Below are 14318 nucleotides of genomic sequence, written 5' to 3' on the forward strand. Positions count from 1 at the left end.
GCCTTAGAGTGTGAGGTAGGAATGGGGGAGGTCTTGTTCCTGTTCCCTCTTGGCCTCACTTTCCACTTTAAAATGCCTTCCTCTGTGGTTCTGAGACAGTCTGTAGTAACTCCTACATAAAGATGACCAACCGATACCTTCAGTGTGAGATAAACTTATTTAAGAGATGCTGGGCACAATGGCTCACACCTGTAATACTAGCTCTTCAGGAGGCTGAGATCTTAGGATTGCGGTTCAAAGCCAGCCCAGGCACGAAAGTCCATGAGACTCTTCTCTCTAATTACCAGAAAAACAGAAGTGGCACTATGGCTCAAGTGGTAGAGCACTACCCTTCAGCTAAAGAGCTTAGGGAAAGCGCCCAGGCCCAGACTTCAAGCCCCAGAATTCAGGCCCCATGACTGACAAAAAATATATAATAATAATAATAATAATAATAATAATAATAATAATAATAATGAGAGAATGCAAAACACATTCTGTAAATAGATGGGAGGAATTGTGAAACTTCTTTTCTGTATGTGGTAGTATTTGTAAAATCATAATGAGTAATGACAGCATTCCCATCTATTCTCCTGACAGACTTTCCTACCCCAAACTGGGTTAGAACCTCAATCCTCAGTTCTCAGCCTCCTGAGTAGCTAGGATTATAGGCACGAGCCACAGGCACCCAGCTTAGACTTGGTTTTTAACTAGCTTTTAGGAATTCAGAGTGATCTCATTTGTCTAATAATCACCGCCTGCTCTGTATAGCATGCTGTGTCTCAAGGTAGCTGGTGAGAAGTGTCAGGAAAGATGCCTCAGAGACTCCAGAGGTGATTGGGCTGAGACCATATCCAGAGGGCATCAAAATCACCATGGATATGGTCACCCTCAAGAGAAGTAAAGGCCTGAACCACAAAGAATTTGTCATTTAAGAGGATTCTTTGTGGCCGAGAGTTTGGCCTAGTGGTTAAAGTGCTTGTCTAGCATGCATGAAGACCCGGGTTCAATTCCTCGGTACCACATACATAGAAAAAAGCCGGAAGTGGTGCTGAGGCTCAAGTGGTAGAGCTCTAGCCTTGAGAAAGTCCAAGGACAGTGCTCAGGCCCTGAGCTCAAGCCCAGGACTGGCAAAAAAAAAAAAGTAACTGGGAGCCAGGCATGGCAGCTCATGTCTATAATCTTAGCTACTCAGCAGGCTGAGATCTGAGTTTCGAGATTCAAAGTCAGCCCAGGCAGTAAAGTCTGTGAGACTCTTATCTCCAATTAACCACCAGAAAACCGGAATTAGCTTTGTGGCTCCAGGAGTTAGGGTGGTAGCCTTGAGCTGAAAAGCTCAGGGACAGTGCCCAGGCCCAGAGTTCAAGGCTAAAAAAAAAAAAGGGAAAAAAACTCAGTAAAATCTCAAATACCTAGGACCCCGAAGGTGAACATTCCATACTGCATTTAGGGATTTAAAAAAAAAAAACAGGAATGAACATACACAAGTCCCTTTGAGGTTCTCCCATGTGTCAGATCTTTCTTAGAGCACTGATGACTGGTTGACATAGTCTCCTATCTCGATTCCAGAGAGTGAAGGAAAAAAATTAAGATTCTTTATCTTAAGCAAAGCATCACTGTGTTGTTGTTTTGCTGATTATAGGGCTTGAACTTGGGACCTGGGCACTAGCCCTGATCCTCTTTGTACTCAAAGCTAGCATTCTACCACTGAGCCACTTTGCCACTTCCAGTTTTTTGAGTTATAGATAAGAGTTTCATGGGGATTTTTCTGCCCCGGCTGGCTTTGAACTGCGATCATCAGATCTTAGCCTCCTGAACAGCTAGGATTACAGATGTGAGCCACCAGCACCCAGCATCATTCTTGTTTTTGTGCAGAGCTTAGCTATTCTTTTAAGGAAAAACTGAGCCCTGAGGTCCAGTCCCTTTGTCCTCTAAGGAGAAGGCAACATTTTCCCTGTGTGCCTCATCCCATGCACGCTCACCCCAGTGCTCAAATCCTGGAAGTCTGCCTGCTGTTAGGAACTCATCAAGTTCAGTGTTGAGACCCTCAGGTTGAAAGGAAGCACTTGACTGGCCTTTCTCTGCTCACCAGGACAGGCTGCATCTGCAGCCACAGTGAAGCTGGCCCTAAGTATTTCATCATCAGCTCCTCTGTGTACCTCTGTCCTTACAGGACCTCCCCGGCCCCCCCACATACATCCAGGCAACCAGTCAGGAAAGGTATCCAAGGAGATATTTGTCTTCACTAGTACCAGGAAAGGTTTTTTTTGTTCGTTTGTTTTTGTTTGCCTGTTTTGGTAGTGGGGCTTAAACTCTGGGCCTGGGTGCTGCTCCTGAGCTCTTCAAATCAAGGCTACACCGCTCTATCACTTGAACCAGAGTACCACTTCTGGTTTTCTGTTGATTAATTGGAAATAAGAGTCTCATGGACTTCATGCTTGGCTGGCTTTGAACCATGATCCTCAGATCTCAGCCTCATGAGTAGCTAGGATTACAGGCATGAGCCACCAGTGCCTGGCTAGGAACATTTTTGTATAGGATAAGAAATGCTTTGCAGGGCCGGGAGTTTGACCTAGTTGTAGAGTGTTCGCCTAGCATGCACAAAGCCCTGGGTTTGATTTCTCGGTATGATATACACAGAAAGAGCCAGAAGTGGTGCTGTAGCTCAAATTTCAGAGCACTAGCCTTGAGCAAAATGTGTCCAAAGACAGTGCCTAGGCCCTGAGTTCAAGCCCCGTAATGGCAAAGAAGGAGGAGAGCGAGGGAGAGAGAGAGCAAGGGAGAGAGAGAGAGGAGAAAGAAAGAAAGAAAGAAAGAAAGAAAGAAAGAAAGAAAGAAAGAAAGAAAGAAAGAAAGAAAGAAAGGAAGGAAGAAAGGAAGAAAGGAAGGAAGAAAGGAAGAAAGGAAGGAAAAGAAAAAAGAAAAAGAACGAATGGGCTTTGAAAAGCTTACAAGTAGAAGGAAAATGTACAGCTCTGTTCAGCTATGTGTATCTGTGTTTATTGGGGTATTTTCAGCTATTGACCTCTTCTGTTCCATTTTTGCCTGCCTTGTGAGGAAACATTTAGGAGATTTAGAGTATATACTACTCCCTGATTTGATTCTGAAAAATGGCTGCTCTTCAAATTAGGTCTTTGTTCCTATTGTTTCATCCATAGTTGTCTAGATTGGGCGTGTCCAACTTGCCAGGAGTGAGCTGTTTGTGTCAGCTGCTTCTGGAAGCTAGGGAGATGAGGAGATCAAATGACGCTGCCTGATAGCTTTGAGGTGCCACCCATCTTCTGGCTTGTGTTATTCCAGCTGTTTTATAGACAAGTCCCACGTTTACCCCAACAGGATCCCCTAACCTCCCAGTCTACCCATGTATCCTTTGGTGTGTGTCCATGTGATAGTGTTCGTTCTGCCTGTTACTGTGGTGATGGTGTAGGGTTTTGGTATTTGGGTTTGAAACTAACTCTCATCTGTCTTTTTCCTTCTGCATTCACCCATGCTACCCCACTCTGCCTCTCAGATCTTGCAGTTTTCAAGGAACGACTTGGAATGCTAACAGTAGGAGGTATGAAAATAATGAGACTTTCACCTTCTCAGAGTTGAGGACTTCATTGAATAGGATGTGCAACTTTTCCAAGCATGTAATTTGGGGAAAGTTGACACAACTTTTGTCAGTGTTAAGTTTGCTAATTGTTTTGGAAATATATATTTTCCCCTTTATTTTTTAACCAAGAACCATTACATTTCTGGCTGTCATTTAGTTTCTATCCATTTTGTGTTTGAAGAGCAATTTCATCTTCACATGTGCTTCACCATTGCTTTACTGTGAACTTCCATCTTTACCATAGTTCACCTGCCAGAGCCAGCCGGGGACCTGAGACCACATCAGTTCTGCATGGTGGCTTCTGCATTGTGTGCTGTGGCTTTGGCTACACTCTGGATTCTTTCAGATTCTGCTTCCTGGGCATTCTGAACAAGGTCTCCAGAATGCTCCATGTTTCAAGTATTAATAAAATGTTCTGAGAGCCCTTGATGTCCCTTCATTCTGGACAGAATACCTTTGAGGAATCCAGAGTTGAGGTTCTAGGGCCATCTGCCTGCTCTCATTCCCCTTCTCCCCTATCCTGAGGCCAGTTTCTTCTTTCCCCCTCTAGGCCTTTCTTTTTCTCTTTCTCCTTCCTTCCTTCCTTCCTTTCTTTCTTTCTTTCTTTCTTTCTTTCTTTCTTTCTTTCTTTCTTTCTTTCTTTCTCATTTTGTTGTTGTTGGTACTGGGGGTTAAGTTTGGGGTCTTGCACATGCCAGACAGATGCTCTACTACTTGAACCACACCTTCAGCACTTTTAGTCAAACGAGATAGGATCTCACACTTTTATGATATCTGGCCTGGATCATTATCTTCCTATTTAAACTTTTGGCATAACTGGAATGACAGACATACCACCATACCCAGCTATTTGTTGAGATGAGATCTTGCTGACTTTTTGTTTTTAGGTTGTCCTTGAAACACAGTCATCATTTTCTTAAGATTCATTTTAAAAAACATTTAGCTTACACAGCTATAGCCACATCATGCCAGGATCCCTCTCTATAGTCAAAACTCAGGATCCCTTCCCTCCACCTTCTATACAACTTGGTAACCCTTGAGCCAGCCACAGCACCACTTGTGGCTTTTTGGCAATTACCTGGAGATGAGAGTCTCTCAGACTTTTCTAGCTCAAGCTGGCTTTGAATCTGGATCCTCACATCCCAACCACCTGAGTAGCTAGGATTACAGGCATGAGCCACCAATGCCTATTTTCTATTAGGTAAATATTTTCTATTGAGTGAATGGTTCATATTTATACAGAAGAGTTCACAGTACTCTTTTAGTATTTTCTTGGCATCTTAATAGTCTCTTATGACATTTGTTTCACTCCTGATACTAGTAAATTTTGTACTTTGTCAGTTATGCAAGGGATTTTTCCAGTTATACAAGGGATTTTGCTAGTGTTGCCCTTTTAAAATATCTAGTTCATTGATTTCTACTGCTAACTCTTTCCTTAGCTTGTTGGGTTTGTTTTTCCTTCTTCTAGTCCTGGGATGTAGGATTTTAAAGTATTGAAGATGAAAATGTTTCTTTTCTCATCTAAATTTCCCTCTATGCCTTCAGTTATTCCACAAACTTGAATATGTATTCTCTAAATTCAGTTTATACCTTTTTACCCCATGTTACTACTTGTTTGATTTGAGGGTTATTTAGAAGAGTGTTGTCTAGTATGCAAGTTTTTGGAGGTATTCTTGGTCTCTCTTCCCCCCCTCCCCCCGGTCCCAGTCAGTCTTGGGCTTAAGCTCAGGGCCTGAGCACTGTCCTTGGACTTTCTCAAGGCTAGAGCTCTACCACCTGAGCCTCAGCACCACTTCTGGCTTTTTTCTATGTACGTGGTACCGAGGAATTGAACCCCGGTCTTCGAGCATGCTAGGCAAGCACTCTACCACTAGGCCAAACTCCCAACCCCCCTTGTTACCTTTTTAACAGTAATCATTAGATTGATTTCATTGTAGTAACTGAATAGACCATGTATGATTTCAATTGAAATGTATCCATTGAGATTTTTGTTCTGTTTTTGTTTGGTTAATGCCCAATATATCATGGCATGGCATGTGTTCTATGGCATCTTGAAAAGAACACTGTTGTTGGGTGTAGTGTTTATCAGTTCTCAAGTCAACATCATATTCAACTTGGTTAGGTCTTATTTGATGTTAGATTTCTTTTTTCTTTTTTTTTTTCTTTTTTTTTTTTTTGCCAGTCCTGGGCTTGAGCTCAGGGCCTGAGCACTGTCCTTGGACTTTCTCAAGGCTAGAGCTCTACCACTTGAGCCTCAGCACCACTTCTGGCTTTTTTCTATATGTGGTACCGAGGAATCGAACCCAGGTCTTCATGCATGCTAGGCAAGCACTTTAACCACTAGGCCAAACTCCCGGCCCCTGGATTTTTTCTTTATAGAAGATCTTTTCTGGCTGGGTACCAGTGGTTCATTCCTATAATCCTAGATACTCAAGAGACTTTCAGTCTGGAGGCTTGAACTCAGGGCCTGGGCACTGTCCTTGGGCTTTCTCAAAGCTAGTACTATACCACGTGAGCCACAGCACCACTGCCAGCTTTTTCTATACATGTGGTACCAAGGAATTAAGCACAGGGCTTTGTACATGGTAAGCAAGCACTCTACCACAAGGCTACGCTCCCAGCCCTTTTCTGTTTTTGTTTTTTTTTGTTTTTGTTTTTTGTTTTTTTGTTTTTTTTGGGGGGGGAGGTCAGTGGTAGGGCTTGAGCTCTGGGCCTGGTCACTGTCCCTGAGTTCTTCAGCTCAAGGCTACCACCCTACCCCTTGAGCCACAGTGCCACTTCCACTTTACTAGTGGTTAATTGAAGATAAGAGTCTCACAGTCTTTAGTGCCGGGCTGGCCTTGAACCGTGATCCTCAAATCTCGGTCTCCTGAGTAGCAGGATTACAGGTGTGAACCAATGCACCTGGTTTTTTCTGATGTTTTTGAAAGAGAGATATTGAAATCTTTACACATGCAGGTTTGTCTTTCTCATTTCAGTCCTATTAGTTTTAGAGTCACATTATTCCTAGCTCTCTTATGTATTCCATGAACATTTAGGGTTGCTGTGTGTCTTTTCCATAGATCAATCCTTTTTATTTTGATGTAATGTCCCTTTTGTATCCCTAGTAATTTTCTTTACTCTGTGTGCATGTGCATGCATGCCAGCACCATTCTTGGGCTTGAACTCACATTCTTAGTGCTCTACCACAGGAGCCATAATTCCACTTTCTGCTTTTTTTGGTAGTTTATTGGAGATAAGGATCTCACAGATTTTTCTGCTTGGGCTGGCTTTGAATCACAATCCTCAGATATTAGCTAGGATTGCAGACATGATACACTAGTAATTTTCTTTTTCTTCCTCTCCTCTTCTCCCCCATCCTGGGCCTTTAATCCTGGGCCCGAGCACTGTCCTTGGACTTTGTCAAGGTGAGAGCTCTACCACTTGAGCTACAACATCGATTCTGGCTTTTTTTCTATGTATGTGATCCTAAGGAATCAAACCCAAGTCTTTGTGCATGCTAGCCAAACACTCTTGGCCCACTGCTTTTTCTTTTTCTTTTTTGCCAGTCCTGGGTCTTGAACTCCGGACCTGAGGCTTTTTCTTAAGGCTAGAGCTCTGCCACTTGAGACACAGCACCATTTCTGGCTTTTTTCTAGGTATGTGGTACTGAGGAATCAAATCCAGGTCTTCATGTATGCTGGGCAAGCACTCTACCACTAGGCCAGACTCGCAGCCCAGTAATTTTTCTTTTCTTTCTTTCTTTTTTTTTTTTTTTTTTTTTGGCCTATCCTGGGGCTTGAACTCAGGACCTGGGCACTGCCCTTGGCCTTTCTCAAGGATAGTGCTCTACCACTTGAGCCACAGCACCCTTCCAGCTTTTTTCTGTGTATGTTGTACCAGGGGAATCAAATCCAGGGCTTTATGCATGCTAGGCAAGCACTTTGCCATCAGGCCAAACTCCCAGCTTGTCCTGTGCATTTTTATATCCACAATTTATGAATTTCAGATCTGTATAATAGGGATTTTTCAGTTTTGTTCTTTGACTGTTTTGAATTAATAGTACTCAAGGTCTTAATGATAGCCAAGTGGGGCCTTAAATCCTCTGTGCAACCTAGGCTGGCTTTTAAACTTGATTGTTCTGCCTCAGCCTCCTAAGTATTAGGGTAATAGACCTCTGCTGTCAAACCAAGTTTTTTAATCAGAATGAGGGTCTTTTCTGTTTTGTTATGAGCATCAGGATCTTCTTTTAAATCTACACGCATTGGAGCTTGAACGCAGGAGTCTATTGTCCACTTTCTGTTTTCTGCTCATAGCCTGTGCTGTACCACCTTTAGTCTAGCTTTTTGCTAATTATTTGCAGATAGAGCAGAAAAACATATGAGAAAATGTTCATGTATGGTCATAAAGGAAATGCAAATAAAAACAACCCTAAGATACCACCTTACCCCAACAAGAATGGCCAAGATTTTGAACTCAGACAATGACAGTTGCTGGCGGCGGGGTTGTGGAGAAAAAGGAACCCTACTACATTGCTGGTGGGAATGTAGACTAGTTCAGCCACTCTGGAAAGCAGTGTGGAGGTTCCTTAAAGAACTGAAAATAGACCTTCCCTACGATCCCGCCATACCACTTCTGGGCATCTATCCTGATCAGTCCTCATTTAAATCTTACGGTGTAGCAGACCTCCTGGGACATGTGATCTGGTGAGGGAAGATGAGGATACTGCTTTGTTCCTGCTGGTGGGTGTGTGACATGGCGTATTGACTCCTAGAAAGAAGGAAATTTTGAGCTCCATCTTTGGTCTTATCTAAATTTTTTTTTTCCCCCAATCCTGGGGCTTAAACTCAGGGCCTGGGCACTGTCCTTGAATCTCTGAGTGCTCAAGGCTAGCACTCTACCATTAGAGCCCTGCTCTTGATGTGGGATGGGTTCAGGAGCTTCTAACAAACTGGTGAGAAGTGGTAGGCCCTAGTGTTTACTGTGTGTTGGTTGGTTGTTTCTCTTCCCTTTGGTCCTGGGGTTTTAACTCTGGGCCTGGGCTCTTCAGCTCAAGACTAGCCCTCTGCTACTTGAACCATAGCACCATTTTTGGGTTTCTCATAGTTAATTGGAGATAAAAGTCTCCTGGACTTTCATGCCCAGGCTGGCCTTGAACTATGATACTTAGATCTCAGCCTCCTGAGTAGTTAGGATTGTAGACATGAGCAACTGGCACTTGGCTTTACTGTGTTTTTTGACTGGTATGGATCAGTAATTGTCTAAATGTTTTCTATGTTGGCAGAATGTTGCCTTCCTAATCCTTTGACTAGAGAACAGTTTTTGTGGCCAATTTGTAATCTATATCTCTTAGAATTTCTAAGCTGCTGCTTCTCCAGGGCTGAGATATTAGAGCAAAGGAAAGCCAGGGACTTCTAGGGGTTATTTTGTATTTGTTTTACCTACAGTGTCCAGATATTTAGTTTCACTTAGTGAAGGAATCTCTCTGTCTTCATTACTTTTCCTTTTGCAAACATCTATAGTTTTATTTCTCAAATGATTGAAGAGCTACAAATGGGACTAGAAGTTGAGAGGCTAAGCAGCATAAAGCCCAAGAACTGTGATTCTGGGTGTCAGATGTGAAAGACAAGCAATACCGTGAAGCCTTCCCAACCTTCGTGCTGCAAGTGGAATAACACATTTCTTCTCTGAGACATACTTTTACTAGATAGTAAAATAGTCCAAATATTTTCACAAGGTGGGGCACTGTTTTGATACTCTGTTCCCTGGCCTGAGTTTTTTCATCAGCTTGGGAAAGTTTCTCAAAAATGATTTTGGTTTTCCTCCATAAGCACAAGCTGAGCTGTACTTGGGTGAGAGCTGTAGTGTCCTCTTAAGGGAATAGGTGGTGTGCTTAAGCCACACATTTCTACAGCACCATCTTCCATAAAGACCAGCAGATCCGTAATTTTGTTGTTGTTGTTTTCCCAGTCCTGGGGCTTGACCTCAGGGCCTGAGCACTGTTCTTGGGCTTTCTCAAGGCTAGTGCTCTACCACTAGAGTCACAGCACCATTTCAGGCTTTTTCTGTTATATTGTAGCAAGGAATCGAACTCTGGTCTTCATGCATGCTAGGCAAGCACTCTAACACTAGGCCAGACTACCAGCCCTTGTCATTGTTTTAATGAATGTGAAAGGGTCTGGGAACCAATTTCCTTTTTACATTTAAAAACTATCCTAAATCATTAGCTAAGTAAGAGTTGGTTCCCAAATGCAGCTTAGATGGGAGTGTTTGGGGGACATTCTTGAGCTACCCAAGGTGTGGATGGAGTCTGTGAACATATATTTTCAAGTCCTCCCAGAGATTCTGACGCACAGTTATGTTTGAAAAAAAACATATACATTAAACACACCTGACGCGTATATCTTAATTTGGGCAGGAAATTTGAAATCCAGTGGTGTTGGTGAGTCTCCAGAGTACTTGTTGACTCACTTTTCAGTCCTGGAGCCTGAGAATGTGCTGTTGCAAGAAACTGAATTAACAAGTCTGTAGATCATTTCAGAATAGGTGCCAGCCGGGGGGTGGGGGGACACAAAAAGCATCTGTGGTACATTTGACAGTCTCCCTTAATAATGATCTTGATGGAACAATCATGGAATGCTGACGGAAGAGAAGAGCCCTTCCATATTGTCCTTTACCTTCCGTATTGTCCTTTACCTATCTGAAACAAATTTTCAGACCAGGGAGCATCTTCCCTGTATTTAGGACTCCTTGAACAAGATAGTTCTCAATGATGATCAGACTGGAAAGGGGAGGGTTTGACCTGCAATTGCCAAATAGTATCTGTAGATGCTCTGAGAATAGAATGTGCATCGTAAGATAGAGGCCCCTTGCTAGTCCCAGGTTGAGGGCCATTTACTCATCCTCTGTACCCACATAGACAATCAGGTAGTTCTCCTGCAGACTGTTGAGTTTCTGGTGACAGTTTCTCCTGACTACTTAATCCCCCAATTCTGTCACTCACACATACATGTACTGTTATATGACTGATACAATCTGCTGTTTTATCTGCTAGTTCCTTATTTCTTACTTTAATTCCTTTCTTAACTCTGTGCTTTTTTTTTTTAATTATCAACTTCTTAAGTGCCTTCTCTTGTTTTCCTCAAAAAATTGGGTTTTATCTTTGGGATCTTAAATTTGTGTCTTAAATTGTAAATAATTGGCACACTGGACTAATACGTGCATAATAGCTTTATGCTGGTTTACCTCTGACACCTAGTAATAATCCCAGCTGCCATCTTTTACTAAAAGTTCAATTTATAGCTGTAAAATACTACTTGTTTTCATATATACCAGTTTTATATAATATATATGTATAACGTATATTATACATATATGTGATTTATTTTCTTCCTTTTACTCTCTGGGACATCCCTTCCCTTCCCCATATATTGTGCTCCCTGCATGGCTGTGCCCTCTTCCCTGTCTGTAGGATTCTATGGCCTAGATGAGTCTGACCTCGACAAGGTCTTCCACTTGCCCACCACCACTTTCATCGGTGGACAGGAGTCAGCACTTCCTCTGCGGGAGATCATCCGTCGGCTAGAGGTAAGAACATGATACCATTTCTACCATTTCTAGAATAATCTGGTAGACTTGCTGAGAACCTGCAGTTTGGATAAACTCCCTGTTAGATAGTCTTGATTTCGTGTTTTTTTTTTTAGTGATTGGATTTGAGCTCTAGACTTTGAACTCATGACTAGGTGCTCCACTACTTAAACCAGGCCTTTTTGCTCTTGTCATTTGGATCTTGCTTTTAGGGGCCAGGAGTTTGGCCTAGTGGTAGAGTGCTTGCCTAGCATGCACGAAGACCGGGTTCGATTCCTCAGTACCACATACATAGAAAAAAGCCGGAAGTGGTGCTGAGGCTCAAGTGGTAGGGTTCTAGCCTTGAGAAAGTCCAAGGACAGTGCTCAGGCCCTGAGCTCAAGCCCAGGACTGGCAAAAAAATTAAAAAAATCTTGCTTTTATGCTTGAGTTGAACTGAACTTTGCTCCTCCTACATGTGCATTTTGCATAGCTAAGTGTACATCATCACTACTAGCTTTTATCTTTTATGACTAAAATAGAGTCTCACGAACTTTTTTGCTAGGGCTGCCCTCTGAACTGATCATTGCAACCTCTACCCTATGAGTAACTAGGATTATAAGCCTGAACTACCACACTCAGGCTGGCTGGTTAACTGTCAGGCACACACACTTTTTCTCTCTCTTTTCTTCCTCTTTTGGTAGTATTGTGTTTGAACTCAGAGCCTCTTGCTTGCTAAGAGACATATACCACCTCTTTGTTTTAGTTATTTTTGAAATAGAATCTGTGGCTGGACCAGCCTGGACTCTGTTCCTCCTGTTTATATTGGGAGGACCATTCATACCACCACATCCAGTCATTGGTTGAAATGCAGCCTTTTGAACATTTATTTTTAGTCTTTCCTCTCTTTGGTAGTACTCAGTCTGCCAGAGCACTCCTTCACACATGTTACAGGCAGTGGCTGAGCATCTGACTGATGCCACGGTCCTTGTGCCTCCCTGTCTGTACAAGGGTAACTGCAGCACCCCTTCTAGAAAGAATGGATTTAATGAGAGGCCGCTATCCATGGCATTCTGAGCTAATATTCTGAACCTGTGGTACCTGTTGTACCTAACAGTCCAGGTTGAGTTACACTGACAAACTGCACTAGGACTCCTACCATAGCTAGACATTAGATTTAATCCCAGGCTCCTGTGTCCAAATCCTGTCACCTAGCCAGTAATGAACCCTGACTGCAAGAGTGCTGTGTAAGTCTTGAGTGTCAATGAACTACTCTCTGTAGTGACAAGCTATAATTTTATCACCATCTCTCCTTGGTGCTTCCACTCAATTTTCTACCTCTTAAGCAATGGTAACAACCAAAGGAAGAACCTACCCTTCCCAGTGCCTCTCATTAACAGGCTGAGAGGAGGATTGACAAGGAATAATGGATAAGGGAACTATTTGTGGAGTGTCTACTCACATGGACCCCAGGGAAGACTGGATCTCTTCTGCTGGTAGATTGGGTCTCTGCATGTGTAAAGAGTGAAACTCTGCAGTAGACTGATGGCAGCTCTGGCATTAGGGACAAGAGCTAATTTAATTTGGAGGTTTCCAGTTTTATAATCTTAGATATCACCAAAAAATAGGATTGGGGAGCTACAATACCTACAATCCTAGCTACTCAGGAGGCTGAGATCTGATGACTGCAGTTGGAAGCTAACCCAAATAACAAAGTCCTTGAGACTCTTATCTCCAATTAACGTCAGAAAACTTTGACCTGTGGTTCAAAGTGGTAGAGCACTAACTTTGAACAAAACCTCAGTGACAGTACCCAGGCCCTCAGTTCAAGCCATACAACCAATGGGAAAAAAAAAGAAAGAACATTTGGGGATTAATCAAAGCATCTAAAATACCAGTGTCATTCCCAGCAATATTTTCTTTGTGTTGATTTCCTTCATTGGATTAGGAAGACCAGAGCTGTGCATTCAAGCCAAGTTAGCTTTGGCCTTTACCCTGCAGAGAACAGGCTCCCAGTGGCAAATCTGGCAAGTCCTTTAACTGCTTGTGTCAGCTGGTTTCCTCATCTTTTGAGAAAACCAAATGGAGTCTCAAAACAGAGATGCTGAGCAAGCTCTCAGGTTCTGAGGTCTGGGTGTCAGAGACAGTTATTAAGACAACTGAAGGGATTTCTGTGAGGTCTCTGTTGGCTGCATCAGAGCCAACACTCCTCTGCTAGCTCTTTGTTTGCTTTTATACCTGTGTTCTGGGCCTCTAAAGCAGCAGCATAGATGAGATCTAAAGCTCCACAAGGATTGTGGGCTTCTGGTGGTAGCCCTGGGGCTTCTCTTAATTTACAGGCCCTTTCTTTCTCTTCCTAATTTTCTTCCCCAGAGAACTGGCTATTTCATGGGCACACACACATATCCTGCCCTAGTACATAACCTGGCTGCTACTCCTGTCCCACACTGATGTATGATTATGGATTAGAACATGTCTGATGCATTCAAGACAGTGTATTATGCATACTTCCTCAAGCCTGAAGTATCCAAGAGGAGTGAGCTACTAGAAAACTGAAGTTAAGCTGTACATTGTGGTACACATCTGTAATCTCAGCTACTCAAGAGCTAGAAATAGGAGGGTTATAGTTTAAGGCAGGCTGGGGCAAAACTGTGAGATCCTGTCTGAAAAGTAAACTAAAGCAAAGGGGCTGAGGCATAGCTGAGTGATGGAGCACTTGCCTAGCAAGCACAGGGCTATGAGTTCAGAACTCATTACTAGCCAGACATGCCTGTAACCCTACCTACTCAGGAATCTGAGATCTGAGGATTGAGTTTCAAAGCCAGCCCAGGCACTGAAGTCTGTGAGACTCTTATCTCCAATTAACCACTAGAAAACTGGAAGTGGTGCTATGGCTCAGCGGGTAGGGCAGTAGCCTTGAGCTAAAGACCTCAGGGAAGTTCCCAGGCCTAGGATTCAAGCTTCATGACTGGGGGGGGGGGGGGGGCGGGGAACATTACTGCCAAACGAAACTTAAAAATGTAAGTCTTTAGCCAGGTACCAGTGGTTCATGCCTGTAATACTAGCTACTCTGCAGATTAAGATCTGAGGATTGTTATTCGAAGTCATCCCAGGCAGAAAAGTCTATGAGATTCTTTATTTGTTTTTTTGTTTTGGGGGGGGGGGGTCATGGGGCTTGAACTCTGGCCTGGGCGCTGTC

General features: G+C 43.1%; 1 protein-coding gene across 5 annotated transcripts in view; it reads left to right on the forward strand.

The window, feature by feature from the left end:
• Positions 1-14318, forward strand: part of Ogdh (oxoglutarate dehydrogenase) — a 72504-nt gene that overhangs the window by 34851 nt on the left and 23335 nt on the right. For 3 of the 5 annotated variants that reach the window (XM_090332505.1, XM_090332503.1, XM_090332504.1), the window contains exons 5-6: positions 3491-3535; positions 11025-11140. In XM_090332505.1, coding sequence (XP_090188631.1) covers positions 3491-3535; positions 11025-11140 — 161 coding nt within the window. The remainder of the gene's footprint in view (positions 1-3490; positions 3536-11024; positions 11141-14318) is intronic. The other 2 variants (XM_090332507.1, XM_090332506.1) reach the window with 1 other exon arrangement.

This window comes from Megascapheus bottae, chromosome 5 (genome assembly GCF_031878675.1).
Source record: "Megascapheus bottae isolate mThoBot1 chromosome 5, mThoBot2.hap1, whole genome shotgun sequence".
Taxonomy (NCBI): domain Eukaryota; kingdom Metazoa; phylum Chordata; class Mammalia; order Rodentia; family Geomyidae; genus Megascapheus; species Megascapheus bottae.